This window comes from Pelobates fuscus, chromosome 11, assembly GCF_036172605.1.
Source record: "Pelobates fuscus isolate aPelFus1 chromosome 11, aPelFus1.pri, whole genome shotgun sequence".
NCBI classification, from domain to species: domain Eukaryota; kingdom Metazoa; phylum Chordata; class Amphibia; order Anura; family Pelobatidae; genus Pelobates; species Pelobates fuscus.
Window position 1 is genome coordinate 132,277,836 of NC_086327.1, and position 17,114 is coordinate 132,294,949.

The following is a 17,114-nucleotide window of genomic DNA, read 5'->3' on the forward strand; positions in this document are numbered from 1 at the left end:
GCAGTGACAGGAACAGTCTTAATAGGTCCAGGTTGGAATCTGTCTCTGTGTCACATTGCGATCCTGCTGAGTGGAAGGATAAACTTAACATGACATCCCGAGAGACAGCAACCTTAGGTGACTTCATAGTGAGTTGTGTAATATGCAGACACCATTATATGAAACGCTCTTCATTCACATAGGCTCCCGTGCATTTTAAGAGGAGCCAGGACACTTTATTCCTGCAGGAGAGGCTTTCTGAGCTACTATGGAGGAGCACTTCATGCTTCTGGCATAATCTAAACAGAATGGAAGGTGCTGGTCTGTCTGTATCAGGAGGACAGGCATGGGGTGATGGTGTTGTGTACATCGGGCTCGGTATGAAGGGTCATTCAAGAGAAATGCTGGAGTAAGATGGAGCAATGACCAGGACCATTCCATTGGTTGTCATGGAGACTGCTCCAATTTTTGAACTTTGGCCAGAAGAACTCTACGTATTAGTAATTAGTAATAATAGAGTATTTTATTGTTTCCTTTTGAAAGACTGATTGCGATCTCTTGGTCAATATGAGATGGTGAATATAAATGGATGGAGGGGAAATAGAGAGTGATAGATTCATGTGGACACAAATATTACAGCTAGATGATTCATGATCAAAGTTTATCTTCCCTACTCTGTCATGGCAATGATTCTTTCCGTGACTTTGGTATTGGACTGAATGGGTGGTTTTTCTGTAGTCAATAAACAGTGTCACTCCCGGGAGATGGTGCTACATTACCGGGGGTTACATATCAAACAGGAGTATTCTGTATTTCTGATCGCTTTAATTACATATTTACACCAGGAATGGCGGGCTGGTGATTGTGGGATATAAGTAACGGTGTAAACAATATTAATACAAAACACACCTTAGACTACTGCAAGGACATAAAACATTGTATCTAAACTGTGGGACTGGCTTTTAGAGACCGGTCCAGCTATGGCATATAAGTGACACTGCAGGCATTATAACTGTTTCATCTCATTGAATTGGTTATAGTGCCTGGAGTACCGATTCATACCAGCAATGGGAGATGTGATAGGCTAAAACCAGTCAGCTGACAATCTCAGCCAATCACAGCCACCCATTGCACTCAGCTAATACTACCTCATTAGCCCATACAGCACAGAGGTGATAGACTGCTGGGACGTTTCACATTAAAAACGGTTTAACACTCAATGGAAGGACACCACCAGGAGACTCCTGGTACAATAACCACTTAAATTACATGAATAGGTTACAGTGCCTACAGTTTCCCTTTAAATGGAGATGTTCTTTTTATTCTTGCTTGGTTCTAGAACGTTGGTTTGATAATCAATTTGTTCCATTATCCATTCAATAACAGTAGATATTCCATTTTAATTATATCATATGAAACACTGTCAGTAATGAAATAAACCATGTTTTCAGCAGGTGCACTCATACTGGTGACTGGTACTCTATATTTGTCTGGTTTGCAGACAGAGACCTGAGCAGTGTGCCAGCGGTATTAGGCACTGTATTAAACACTACTACCTCTAACTCCCTGGTGCTAACAGTGGTCTCTAACTCCCTGGTGCTAACAGTGGTCTCTAACCCCCTGGTACTAACAGTGGTCTCTAACTCCCTGGTGCTAACAGTGGTCTCTAACCCCCTGGTACTAACAGTGGTCTCTAACTCCCTGGTGCTAACAGTGGTCTCTAACTCCCTGGTGCTAACAGTGGCCTCTAACTCTCTGGTGCTAACAGTGGTCTCTAACTCCCTGGTGCTAACAGTGGTCTCTAACTCCCTGGTGCTAACAGTGGTCTCTAACTCCCTGGTGCTAACAGTGGTTTTTTAACCCCCTGGTGCTAACAGTGGTCTATAACTCCCTGGTGCTAACAGTGGTCTCTAACTCCCTGGTGCTAACAGTGGTCTCTAACTCCCTGGTGCTAACAGTGTTTTTTTAACCCCCTGGTGCTAACAGTGGCCTCTAACTTCCTGGTGCTAACAGTGGTCTCTAACCCCCTGGTGCTAACAGTGGTCTCTAACTCCCTGGTGCTAACAGTGGTCTCTAACTCCCTGTTGCTAACAGTGGCCTCTAACTCCCTGGTGCTAACAGTGGCCTCTAACTCCCTGGTGCTAACAGTGGTCTCTAACCCCCTGGTGCTAACAGTGGTCTCTAACTCCCTGGTGCTAACAGTGGCCTCTAACTCTCTGGTGCTAACAGTGGTTTTTTAACCCCATGGTGCTAACAGTGGTCTCTAACTCCCTGGTGCTAACAGTGGTTTTTGAACCCCCTGGTGCTAACAGTGGCCTCTAACTCCCTGGTGCTAACAGTGGTCTCTAACTCCCTGGTGCTAACAGTGGTCTCTAACTCCCTGGTGCTAACAGTGGTCTCTAACTCCCTGGTGCTAACAGTGGTCTCTAACTCCCTGGTGCTAACAGTGGTCTCTAACTCCCTGGTGCTAACAGTGGTCTCTAACTCCCTGGTGCTAACAGTGGTCTCTAACTCCTTGCTGCTAACAGTGGTCTCTAACCCCCTGGTGTTAACAGTGATGAAAGTAGGTCCCAGCCCAGGGGCTGCGTGTGGTATATTGACATTGGGAATATTCAAACAAGACAAAGCACAGGGACTCACGCTGGATGTTGATGGTGACTGTTGTGTCTTTTCCATTTGGCACAGCCTTATTGGTGGCTCGGCAAGTGATGGTTTGACCGTTCTCTATCTCGGACGATGAGACGAAAAGTGTACTGATAATACTTTCTCTCTTCCCGTCCCTCAGCAAGGTCTGCAACAGAAAAAACAAGAATAAAACAGGCTGCGGAGGAGAAACGCAGATTAAGAGAGAGTTAAACAAAGACCATTAAAAAGAAAGAAATATATACACAATTCTAAAAACAAACCTACCCAAACACAATGACAAATTCTCTTACTGAAAAGCAAACCAGATATATACCCACCCAGCACTGAGAGGGTTATTGTAACCCATACCCAGATATATACCCACCCAGCACTGAGAGGGTTACTGTAACCCATACCCAGATATATACCCACCCAGTACTGAGAGGGTTACTGTAACCCATACCCAGATATATACCCACCCAGCACTGAGAGGGTTACTGTAACCCATACCCAGATATATACCCACCCAGCACTGAGAGGGTTACTGTAACCCATACCCAGATATATACCCACCCAGCACTGAGAGGGTTACTGTAACCCATACCCAGATATATACCCACCCAGCACTGAGAGGGTTACTGTAACCCATACCCAGATATATACCCACCCAGTACTGAGAGGGTTACTGTAACCCATACCCAGATATATACCCACCCAGCACTGAGAGGGTTACTGTAACCCATGCCAAGATATATACCCACCCAGCACTGAGAGGGCTATTGTAACCCATACCCAGATATATACCCACCCAGCACTGAGAGGGTTACTGTAACCCATGCCAATATATATACCCACCCAGTACAGAGAAGGTTACTGTAACCCATGCCAAGATATATACCCACCCAGTAATGAGAGGGTTACTGTAACCCATGCCAAGACATATACCCACCCAGTACTGAGAGGGTTACTGTAACCCATACCCAGATATATGCCCACCCAGCACTGAGAGGGTTAATGTAACCCATACCCAGATATATACCCACCCAGCACTGAGAGGGTTACTGTAACCCATGCCAAGATATATACCCACTCAGCACTGAGAGGGTTACTGTAACCCATACCCAGATATATACCCACCCAGCAATGAGAGGGTTACTGTAACCCATGCCAAGATATATACCCACCCAGCACTGAGAGGGTTACTGTAACCCATACCCAGATATATACCCACCCAGCACTGAGAGGGTTACTGTAACCCATGCCAAGATATATACCCACTCAGCACTGAGAGGGTTACTGTAACCCATACCCAGATATATACCCACCCAGCACTGAGAGGGTTACTGTAACCCATGCCAAAATATATACCCACCCAGTACTGAGAGGGTTACTGTAACCCATACCCAGATATATACCCACCCAGCACTGAGAGGGTTACTGTAACCCATGCCAAGATATATACCCACTCAGCACTGAGAGGGTTACTGTAACCCATACCCAGATATATACCCACCCAGCACTGAGAGGGTTACTGTAACCCATGCCAAGATATATACCCAACCAGCACTGAGAGGGTTACTGTAACCCATACCCAGATATATACCCACCCAGCACTGAGAGGGTTACTGTAACCCATGCCAAGATATATACCCAACCAGCACTGAGAGGGTTACTGTAACCCATGCCAAGATATATACCCACCCAGCACTGAGAGGGTTACTGTAACCCATACCCAGATATATACCCACCCAGCACTGAGAGGGTTACTGTAACCCATACCCAGATATATACCCACCCAGCACTGAGAGGGTTACTGTAACCCATACCCAGATATATACCCACCCAGCACTGAGAGGGTTACTGTAACCCATGCCAAGATATATACCCAACCAGCACTGAGAGGGTTACTGTAACCCATGCCAAGATATATACCCACCCAGTACTGAGAGGGTTACTGTAACCCATACCCAGATATATGCCCACCCAGCACTGAGAGGGTTAATGTAACCCATACCCAGATATATACCCACCCAGCACTGAGAGGGTTACTGTAACCCATACCCAGATATATACCCACCCAGCACTGAGAGGGTTACTGTAACCCATGCCAAGATATATACCCAACCAGCACTGAGAGGGTTACTGTAACCCATGCCAAGATATATACCCACCCAGCACTGAGAGGGTTACTGTAACCCATACCCAGGTATATACCCACCCAGTACTGAGAGGGTTACTGTAACCCATACCCAGATATATACCCACCCAGCACTGAGAGGGTTAATGTAACCCATACCCAGATATATACCCACCCAGCACTGAGAGGGTTACTGTAACCCATGCCAAGATATATACCCACTCAGCACTGAGAGGGTTACTGTAACCCATACCCAGATATATACCCACCCAGCACTGAGAGGGTTACTGTAACCCATGCCAAGATATATACCCACCCAGCACTGAGAGGGTTACTGTAACCCATACCCAGATATATACCCACCCAGCACTTAGAGGGTTACTGTAACCCATGCCAAGATATATACCCACTCAGCACTGAGAGGGTTACTGTAACCCATACCCAGATATATACCCACCCAGCACTGAGAGGGTTACTGTAACCCATGCCAAAATATATACCCACCCAGTACTGAGAGGGTTACTGTAACCCATACCCAGATATATACCCACCCAGCACTGAGAGGGTTACTGTAACCCATGCCAAGATATATACCCACTCAGCACTGAGAGGGTTACTGTAACCCATACCCAGATATATACCCACCCAGCACTGAGAGGGTTACTGTAACCCATGCCAAGATATATACCCAACCAGCACTGAGAGGGTTACTGTAACCCATACCCAGATATATACCCACCCAGCACTGAGAGGGTTACTGTAACCCATGCCAAGATATATACCCAACCAGCACTGAGAGGGTTACTGTAACCCATGCCAAGATATATACCCACCCAGCACTGAGAGGGTTACTGTAACCCATACCCAGATATATACCCACCCAGCACTGAGAGGGTTACTGTAACCCATACCCAGATATATACCCACCCAGCACTGAGAGGGTTACTGTAACCAATACCCAGATATATACCCACCCAGCACTGAGAGGGTTACTGTAACCCATGCCAAGATATATACCCAACCAGCACTGAGAGGGTTACTGTAACCCATGCCAAGATATATACCCACCCAGTACTGAGAGGGTTACTGTAACCCATACCCAGATATATGCCCACCCAGCACTGAGAGGGTTAATGTAACCCATACCCAGATATATACCCACCCAGCACTGAGAGGGTTACTGTAACCCATACCCAGATATATACCCACCCAGCACTGAGAGGGTTACTGTAACCCATGCCAAGATATATACCCAACCAGCACTGAGAGGGTTACTGTAACCCATGCCAAGATATATACCCACCCAGCACTGAGAGGGTTACTGTAACCCATACCCAGGTATATACCCACCCAGTACTGAGAGGGTTACTGTAACCCATACCCAGATATATACCCACCCAGCACTGAGAGGGTTACTGTAACCCATAGTGTGCACTTTGCGCGATATGACTCTCCAGCTGATTGATGAGAGCCTCTCGCTACGGTGCCAATTTTGCCTGATTGCGTATTGAACATGCCATGCCAGGGGGTCTGCACCTGCAAACCCTTTGCCCTGATTACACACTCCGCCATCCCGGGGAGGATGACTGAACAAGGCGTTTGATTCTTACACACGTTCTGACAACTGTGTTAATTGCTGTGTTTTAATAGACAATCTGAGAGATTGTGAATAAGCAGATTAAAGGGAAACATGGATTGTAGGTGGATTCCTGAGCAGACTACCCACTAAGAGGCCAGCTTTATACTCATTATATATAATGATCTCAATATCCTCCCAGAAGGCGCCATACGAGCTGCCTGCATATATAATGATCTCAATATCCTCCCAGAAGGCGCCATACAAGCTGCCTGCACTGACTGATGAGTCTAAAGTGGTTATGGTGTGCCTTTATCGAGTTCAGTACTGTTCCAGCAATAAGCCCACCCCTCACTTTGTGATATCATAAGTAAAGAAAGGCTACCCCCAAACCATACAGGATATTGTACAACCTGTGAACACAAACTGTGTACTTCTTGTAAGACCCTTAAAGTGAGCTCTTTGACAGATTTCTATTTGATGACTTTTCAAAAGAGGGAAATTTACTAATTTTGTTACTGAAAAAGCACGAATGAGTCTACTCAGCAAATTAAGAGAAGAGGATGTTCGTGATATCCACAGATTGAGAAATCTGTGCCACTACCATGACTTGTGAATATATATAGATATATATCTGAGGGTAAAACTACACAAAAATAAGTCCTGTGCTGCCACTACTCCTGGGCGACAGCAACGACCATTGAACACATCAGCTCAAAGAAAAAAAGAGTTCCCTGTGCACTAGCCCAAATCCCTATGTATATTTATATAAATGGAGGTTATTTAGTAACTCCAATGGCCATTAGATGTAAGCCCACCTGCCACATCAAGGCAAACGTCTTAAGTGGGTCGTACACTTCCTCACTTCCTAAATTCCAAGTCCCTCCTCGATCCTCTTCAATCTGAGACTGCTCTTATTAAAGTTACAAATTACCTAATTGCAGCTAAATCCGAAGCCCACTATTCCATACTAATTCTCCTTGACCTCTCTGCTGCCTTTGACACTGTTGATCATGTCCTCCTCCTCCAAACTCTTTAATCCCTTGGCCTCTGTGACTCTGTCCTCTTCTGGTTCTCCTCCTATCTCTCCCAAGGCTCGTTCAGTGTCTCCTTTTGCTATGACACCTCCTCCTCTCGCCCTGTCTCGGCTGGAGTCCCCCAAAGATCTGTTCTTGGTCCCCTTCTGTTCTCTTTTTATACTGCCTCTCTTGGCAAACTCATAAACTCTTTTGGATTCCGCTACCATCTGTACGCTGATGATAACCAGATATATCTCTCCTGCCCTGATCTCTCCCCCGCGGTCCTGCAATGTGTCACTGCTTGCCTTCCTTCTATTTCTTGGATGTCCCCTTGTTTTCTGAAACGCAATCTCTCTAAAACTGAGCTTCTTATTTTTCCCCTCATAATGCTGATCCTCCTCCTTCACTCTCCCTGCAAGTTGATGGTGTTTGCATCAGTCCATCCTTGCAAGCTCGTTGTTTTGATGTTATCTTTAAACCTGGTCTCACCTTTGCCCCACATTTCCAGGATGTTGCTTAAACCTGTCGATTCCACCTTAAAATATTGCCCGCATCCGCCCCTTTCTCAGGCGAGATGCTGCCGAGGAGATTGTTCATGCTCTGGTAATCTCTCACATGAATTACTGTAATTCTCTCCTAGTTAGTCTCCCCAAAAGCCAAACTGCCCCGCTACAATTGGTAATGAATGCTGCCGCCAGGCTGATCTTTCGCACCTGTCGTTCCTCCCATACCTCACCCCTCTTTCGATCCTTACACTGGCTTTTTGTATCATAGACCTTGGTCTGTGTTTATTTGCAAGGGTGAGCGTGTGACGGACTACCTGGCACCCCAACCGGGTACCTCCATCAATCGATGCCCCTAGTGCTCACCGAGGGCTCCAAGCACTCCACCAGACCCCGTAAGTACTGTAGACCCCACGAACCACTGCAGCTTGGTTGGGGTCTCGCTGTCCTCCACCCACCCTGGACCCAAGACCAGGATCCAGCTTCCAGTGGGTAGACCTACTCCAAAGAGTGTAGCAGGAACAGCTCTTATAAGAGCTAGTGATTATACCTAGTGATTATACTCAGGGGAGTATTGTGATATAGCAATCCCCAGAGTGTATATAGTTCTCCAACCCCCCAAACATGAGCCAAGACATCAAGATATCCAAAAATCACCCAGATCAGTTCAGTGGTTCAGAAATGTTATGGAAGTCATGAATTTGGGTTTGCGATCGGTCTAGTTCGGTAGTTTGAAAACTAACAAACCACCGAACAGAGTCAATAGTCTTAACCTGGAGCTTGTTCTCTTCATCCAGAAGAATGGTGCCACCGAACAGTGCTCTTCTAACTTGTATAGAACCAAATGCAGGCGATGATGGGAGTACCGCTGCCTGCGTTCATGCGAACAAGATGGCCGCCACCTCGTGGTTGTCTACAGGAATTGCGGCCACCTAGACGAACAATTAGAACACTGCGGTGAGAAACATCCCAAGTTGTTAATAGGTGTTAACAAGCTCCAGGGTGGTCTCTGGTTCGTGCGGTTGTTCGGTAAACGAACCATATAATAACAATTGCACGAACAGAGACTTTCACATTATTTTTTCACAGCGTCCATAGTCTGTGGGCAGGAGGCTGGCAAGCAGGTTCCTCCAGGAGCTCGTGGCAAACTCCTGTACAAAGCCAGGTGAAACCAGGTAAGATCCTGACAAGAAGTCCATTAAAATACATCTATTCAGAAATGCTTATGGACTCCCAGAGTAACGTATCTATACTTGCCCAAGTCTGTCTCTCGCTCTCCTAAAGAGCCATACTCCACTCTCACCTCCAGCTCTGCTACTTTTCCACCTTGTTTGGTGGCTGTCACCCTTGCTGCCCGGTTGTGTATTTGTACCCCACCTCCTCTAGACTGTAAGCTCGTTTGAGCAGGGTCCTCATCCACCTATTGTTCCTGTGTCACTGTGTAATTGTATCATTTATTGTAAATTTCCCACTTTCATAATATTGTAAAGCGCAGCTGAATTAGTTGGTGCTATATAAATACCAATAATAATAATAATATTACACTGACTATTCACCCGGCTTCTTTGAGCTTCCGGCAAAGAAATCTGGTATTTTTCTAAACCCCTACATACTTATTAACCCTAAATAGGGAATTGTGTATTTGTATCACACAGTCATGTTACAATGCTGCCGACCATCCCATGTGTTCCCTATTAAGGGTTAAAAGCATAACCCTCTCTGCCTCATTAGAGATATCTTGGCTGAAGCAAGGAAGGTGAATTGTCAGTGGCGCTAGTGAGCAGGTAACTCTTTTTTTTCTTTGTCTTTTATTGTATACATCTGAGGATGCCTAACTCCATCATTTACATCAAACAGTCAGCTCAAAGAGATATAGCTCCCCCTGCTGGTCCCATGTTTCACATATTTCTACAAATGTCTTCATAACAAGGTAAGTTGTCTCACAATTCACCAAGACACTAGGTCGTAATGGTTACTTTGTCTCTTACAACAATCTGCAGCCGCACCCAGAAATTCTCACTACTCTAATCAATTAATAGATAATTCTTGGAAGATTCACTTTAGTTACTAAACACAAAATGTTATTCAACAGAAAACCAAATTATAAATGTTGGGCTAAAATTGGCGAATTTCTCCAAATTAGCTTTTTTTTAACCTACATTTTGACACTTGGCTTTCAGTTCTCTACATTTTGGTAAATAGTGGATGCAAAGCTTTCAGTTTTATGAAGCCCGGAGTCTTGATTTCAGAGTGACAATGAGGAACATATGCTAGCTATAAAACCATCTTATCTGTTCTATTATCAGTGTTTTGGGCTTCGGACACTAGAATAACACAGAACATTGGATTAAAGTGAACTATCCCTAAAAAGAAATCAAACAAGAGGCTCTGGAGTGACGAAGAAAAACAATGGTGGGGGTGCTTTATTTGAAATGTTATGTTCTAACAATTTACTGATAACAAAATTCCAATCCAATCAGCTGATATTTATTAAACGCCTGCCTGCAGGGGACAGCTGTGTCCCCTCGCCCAGACACATATTCCATGCATTCGAGGGGAGCTCAATACATATTCATTTACTTATTTATTTATTTACTAAGGACCATTTTCCATCTCCATCTCTTAAATAACCTGCAGCCTGCTTGAAGATCAGCATTAACTGAAACTTATATGAAAAAATAAATTTGATATAAAAATGCTAAATACATATCTTTTCATGGCTGTGGATAAATCACCGCCTGCAGCTACCCGCTTCGAACATTCATACAATATGTTTTTGATAGTTTTTCCCAGGAACATATTGTGTTTGCATCAAACTAATGTCATTCGGCCATGTAACACCCCTTACTACGAGAACAGTTAGATTGTGAATTATACCCAGAATAACTTTAATCTAGTCAGAACAAACTTTCAGATTGTAGTCACTAAAGCATTTACTGCAGTGACAGACAAGGAAGCAGGTTATCTGACAGACCGATCTGCTGCAAACGGCTGAACTATAGCTTTCTTATGGGACATGTGGAACTTTGTGATGTGACAGAGCAACGCGGGTCTTGGGACATGATGGTAGATGAGGAGCGGTGCCAGGCAGACTCCAGTTAAGAAGTCAAATCCTTAAAAAATGTTTGACTCCTTTCAATGAATGGGGGTGGGGGCACAAGGACACTCCTGCCACCATAACTACCACTGGGAATGTTCATTTCAATTTGAGATTGCCGAGCTCAATTTGAGATGGCATAAAGGACGCAGACTGAATTGGTGGTGTGCATAATAATCTAATAGTAGCCCTCTTTCTGATTAAATTCTTTGGGCCATAAAACTGCAAAACAGAAATGTCAAATTGACCAAGAATGGCAATGGCAATTCTCTGATTTGGGATTAAGCTATGTCCTGCCATGCAAGCGGCCCTTATCCGCTGACCATTTGGGAATTCCAGACATTTCTTCAGGATACAGTATTCCGCTCATGTATCATCCCCTCTGTCCAATCCTCCCCCCAGACAGGTATCATCTCCTCTGTCCAATCCTCCCCCCAGACAGGTATCTTCTCCTCTGTCCAATCTTCCCCCCAGACAGGTATCATCCCCTCTGTCCAATCTTCCCCCAGACAGGTATCATCTCCTCTGTCCAATCCTTCTCCCAGACAGGTATCATCCCCTCTGTCCAATCCTTCCCCCAGACAGGTATCATCCCCTCTGCCCAATCCTTCTCCCAGACAGGTATCATCCCCTCTGCCCAATCCTTCCCCCAGACGGGTATCATCCCCTCTGTCCAATCCTTCCCCCAGACGGGTATCCTTCCCTCTGTCCAATCCTTCCCCCAGACGGGTATCATCCCCTCTGTCCACTCCTTCTGCCAGACGGGTATCATCACCTCTGTCCACTGCTCCTGCCAGACGGGTATCATCCCCTCTGTCCAATCCTTTCGCCAGACAGCTATCATCCCCTCTGTCCATTCCTTCCGCCAGAGGGGTATCATCCCCTCTGTCCATTCCTTTCCCCAGACGGGTATCATCCCCTCTGCCCATTCCTTCCCCCAGACGGGTATCATCCCCTTTGTCCATTCCTTCCCCCAGACGGGTATCATCCCCTCTGTCCATTCCTTCCCCCAGATGGGTATCATATCCTCTGTCCAATCCTTCCCCCAGACGGGTATCATATCCTCTGTCCATTCCTTCCCCCAGATGGGTATTATCCCCTCTGTCCATTCCTTCCCCTAGACGGGTATTATCCCCTCTGTCCAATCCTTCCCCCAGACGGGTATCATCCCCTCTGTCCAATCCTTCCCTCAGAAGGGTATCATCTCCTCTGTCCATTCCTTCCCCAGACGGGTTTCATCCCCTCTGTCCACTCCTTCTGCCAGACGGGTATCATCACCTCTGTCCACTCCTCCTGCCAGACGGGTATCATCCCCTCTGTCCAATCCTTCCGCCAGACAGGTATCATCCCCTCTGTCCAATCCTTTCGCCAGACAGGTATTATCCCCTCTGTCCATTCCTTCCGCCAAACGGGTATCATCCCCTCTGTCCATTCCTTTCCCCAGACGGGTATTATCCCCTCTGTCTATTCCTTCCCCCAGATGGGTATCATGCCCTCTGTCCATTCCTTCCCCCAGACGGGTATCATCCCCTCTGTCCATTCCTTCCCCCAGGCGGGTATCATCCCCTCTGTCCATTCCTTCCCCCAAAAGGGTATCATCCCCTCTGTCCATTCCTTCCCCCAGAAGGGTATCATCCCCTCTGTCTATTCCTTTCCCCAGACAGGTATTATCCCCTCTGTCCATTCCTTCCCCCAGAAGGGTATCATCCCCTCTGTCTATTCCTTCCCCCAGACAGGTATTATCCCCTCTGTCCATTCCTTCCCCCAGATGGGTATCATCCCCTCTGTCCATTCCTTCCCCCAGACGGGTATCATCCCCTCTGTCCAATCCTTGTCCCAGACCTGTAATCCAGTCCTTTGTATTGTCCCCTCTGACATCACCAGACCCCATTTTTACAAAGACTCTTTTCACACACAGTGTTTCAGACAATAACAATTATCTGCTAACAAACCGACAGATTCTGTCTCAATGACCTCCAAATAATGGCACTCACTGCTGTTTGCGAAGGGTGAAACACAGACACCAATATTAAAAGCATTCTGTCCGCAACAAACCATAATAAGTAAAGAGATGCAAATATATGTAAAGTAAACTCTTTACTTTAAGCATTCAGGAATTTGCATAGAACAATCTCACTAGAATGTAAATAAAGGCAGAGTTCAGGGATGTTGTCAGAGGTAGGTTCTTTATAGTCTATATATTTTTTATGTATAAAGTAATAAAAGTATATGTGAAGCATTATAGCACATGCAATATTAATACATTTGGAGACGGTTTAACCAGTGAGCTGCACTAAGAATCAGAGAAAGTATCCACAGAGCCTAAAATGTTACAGGAAAATAAATAATGCACCCATAGCTGGTGGGAATGTGCATCTTCGTCCAGCCGTGAGGATTGGCAACCTTTCTAAGTTCATGGAGACATTTATCGAGGCTTGACAAATATTCTATCTAATTTTTACTGGGATCATGTTTAAAGGACCCTCGAAACACCTAAAGCAGCGTGATGAATTGCTTTATCTGTGAAGAGTGTGTCCTCTTTTTTTTTTTTACAAAACTTGTAGATTTTAAGAGAAATTGCCACTTTTATTAATTAACCTAGTTACTCCTGGTTGTTTAGGTCAGTGGAGATAAACTCAAGAAGCAGTAATTGCTCAAAGCACCAAAGCACCTATCTTGCAGAGACTTCTCATTGAGCTGCATTGGGAAGTCTGTGATTGGACAGCCACAGAAAGTCTGGGCGGGGTTAGAAGGGGAGGGCTTGCAATGGTAACAGACAAGAGATCTGCAGCTTTTACAAGCGGTTTTTAGATATGGCTCCAATGAAAAAATGCAGTAATAAACGAAAGCATGTGTTTATTGACAATATATCTACTAAACTGCATTTTTTAATTTGCGCAATGGATTGGCAAATAATGTATATTATGATCTAACATTAAAACAATACAAATCCAGGGAGATTAGAAAAACTGAATAATGCATTAATTTTCCAATAAACTGGAAAAATAGCTGTTTTATAAATCTCACTGTCCTTCATAATGGTCCAATCTAGGTCCATCACAAATGAAGAAGGTGAAGCTTAACACATGTAAGTGAGACTCTCTCTCAAGTGCTTTTATGGTGTTATGTATCTACTTCTGTACACAATTATAATATTATTGCACAAATAAAATGTTCCCTGTTTTTCTAATTGTTGGCAGTTTTTTGAAGACATTTATGCACAATAGCGATGTCCTTGCCCAAAGCAATCCGAGTCAGCCAGCAATTTTTAGAAAAAATAAACAATAAAATAAAACATTAAAAAACATAATTTAATAACGGCTATTATAAAGAGTTATGGATCCCTTTTATTTTACCGTACGAATAGCTCAAACTGTTTTTATGTTTGGTTTTTTTTAAACTTCTTCTGTGCAGCATTAGTTACATAGTTACATTACTTCCATAAAGCATTCGCTGTCAGACTATTATTTTGGGGGCCCCTTGTTGTGAACCACTAATTATGTCAATTTAAAACTGGAATTAGGAAAGGCCAGTTCGGGAGCATTTTGAAGTGTTTATACTTGAAATATAGCAAACTTGGCACCAGGTGCAGGGCTGGGGCTTCTGTAGGGTGAATACGGTATTTGCCTGGATCGCTGGTGTAAGGGGAGGCTGTGTAGATCCACAGGCCTTGGGGTGGGGAACAGATCTCCCTGAACAAGCATTGCCACTGCTAGAGTGTCTCTCCAATGGCTGCGGATCATCTTCAGAGCTACTGAGATTGCACTGTGAATCAGAACCCAGTCGCATCCTCATTGTGGCTGGAATGTGGTTGGCTATGTCAGGCCCTCCAATATTCCTGATTTTGGCAGAACAGTATTGTAGCGGAGCTACCTGTACCTCCGCCAAGTATCACTTCCTAGCTGGAACCGGGAAAAACCTCAGCGTTTCTGCCCCAATCGCCGTGGCTTGACTGGGGTCCTCCTGGAGCCTCTCCGTCCTGGAACAGGATAGGGGACTAGCTTTATTCCCTCCCAGGGACTGGATGACACAGGGTCCTGGAAGCTGTAGTCCTTACAAGGACTTTCCCCACTGAATCCTCCATGAGCTGGAACAAGGTGCTGAGCAGTGATTAGCCCTTTCCCCTCCCAGTAACTAGACGACACATAGTTCTGGGATTACAACTCATTTAATGAGCCAAACCCAGCCTTTTATGTACAGACCCTAGCAGGGGGTCTCTATTGTACTCAACACAAGCCCATCACATTAATCTCTGGGACTGGGAGATAATTGCGTTAAAGACCGGTAAGCTAATTATCTCCCTTGAATGGAGAGCCCAACACAAAATATAAAAACACACAAGTACCCAAAAACATAAAATAACCCTATAAATTATACAAACCTAAATAGCCCTCATTTGAGCGCCCAAGTTCTCCAAATAGCGCTCAGATCCATGCAGTGTTGGGGAAACACCACCGTGTTAAAGTTTTGACCGGCCACAAACTTTCGGGAGCTCCTGCAGCCGCAATACAGGGTGCTCCGCCTTTGTTCCCCTTAGTCTCAGGCACCTTCCCTCCAAAAAGCACTCTCCTGGTGGATTTCAAAGTGGTTCAAAATCCCGGACCAAATTGTCCGGGAACCGCACTGTCACCTCATGCCGAAAATAGCTCCATAATATTCGCGGCTAAGTCCCGCTGAGGTGATTGGGGATCCACGAAGTCCTCATACCAAAATTAGTTCCATAGAGGCTGCGGCTTAGTACCACTCAGGACCATTTGTGGGTTTGGTTCATGCGAACAGCCGCCAGGGAGCTAGCATTCGGTTCCATTGAATGAAGGGAAAGTGCCAAACCAGTGGCAACCATGGAAAGCTGCTAATGGCGGCTGGGCTGGGTAACTCCCAAATGGTGTCTTAGACCTGGACCATAGTTGATGGGCAGGAAGCCGGCTTCCACACTCATCCAGGGGTCCGTGACTAACAGACATGGGAGGAAGTGTTTGTCCCAAGCATCAATATCAGGGTCCTCTCCTGCTGTCCTGATTTTTTGTTCCCTGGTGTCTTCGGGTAGCACAGTATAAGCCAGTGGCATAACTACCATGGTCACATGAAGGGGTTGGGGGGAGGGGGGAAAGAATGGGATGGACACATGAAGGGGCTGGGAGGGATAAAATAGGATGGACATATGAAGGGGCTGGTGGGATAAAATTGGATGGACAGATGAAGGGGCTGGGGGGAATAGAATGGGACACATGAGGGGGCTGGGGGGATAGCATGGGTCTAATGAAGGGGCTAGAGAGGATAGAATAGGATGCATGGAGGGGTTTGGGGAGAATGAGACACATGGATGGGGATGCGTGGGGGGATGAGACACATGGAGGAGCTTTCTTAGGGGGAGGAATGAGACGCATGGAGGGGCTTGGTGGGATGGGATATGTGGAGGGACTTGATTGGAGTGGAGAATGAGAAATGGAGAGGTTTCGGGAGAGGGAATGAGACACATGGAGGGACTGGGTGGGAGGAAGTGAGACACTTAGGAGGGAATGATACACATGAGGAGGTTTGGGGGAGAATGAGACACATGAAGGGGGGGAGGGAATGAGAAACATGGACGGACTGAGGGGAGGGAATAAGACACATGGAGGGGCTGGGGGAAATAAAACACAAGGGGGGAGCAGGAGGAAATGAGACACATGGAGGGGCAGGAGGGAAATGCGACCCATGCAGGGGCTTTCTTGGGGAGGAAAATGACACATGGAGGGGCTTGGTGGAATGAGACACATGGAGGGGCTTGTGGGGATGGGAAACGTGGAGGAGCTTGATTGGAGTGAGGAAGGAAACACATGGAGGGGTTGGGGGGATGGAACACATGGAGGGGTTTGCTTGGAGAGAGGGAATGAGACAGATGGAGGGTCTGGGAGCGGGGCAATGAGACACATGGGTGGGGGGAGGACAGGGCAATTTTTGCAACAGGCCTGGGGTGTTTCTAGTTACGCCTCTGGTTTGAGCCCTTTAGACAGGCCCACGCTGAGGAAGATCTCTAGGGTCCTGTAAGATGCTGTGAGTTGGGGGCAGGCCAAACAGGCCCTTTAAGTGTGTGGGGGGGGGGTCCTCTTTCTAGACATGCCACGCCACCCAAACTCATATCTCCCAATGTTGGCAGGTAAGTTATGTTAGTGTTAGGCTGAGTTTATTGGTAGAT

The 17,114-nt window shown here is 45.9% G+C and overlaps 1 protein-coding gene across 2 annotated transcripts in view; it reads right to left on the reverse strand.

Moving 5' to 3' along the window:
- The window catches only part of KIRREL3 (kirre like nephrin family adhesion molecule 3), a 692,535-nt gene that overhangs the window by 100,183 nt on the left and 575,238 nt on the right, over window positions 1-17,114 (reverse strand). For both annotated transcript variants that reach the window (XM_063437213.1, XM_063437212.1), the window contains exon 6: window positions 2,620-2,770. In XM_063437213.1, the coding sequence (XP_063293283.1) occupies window positions 2,620-2,770 (151 nt within the window). The remainder of the gene's footprint in view (window positions 1-2,619; window positions 2,771-17,114) is intronic.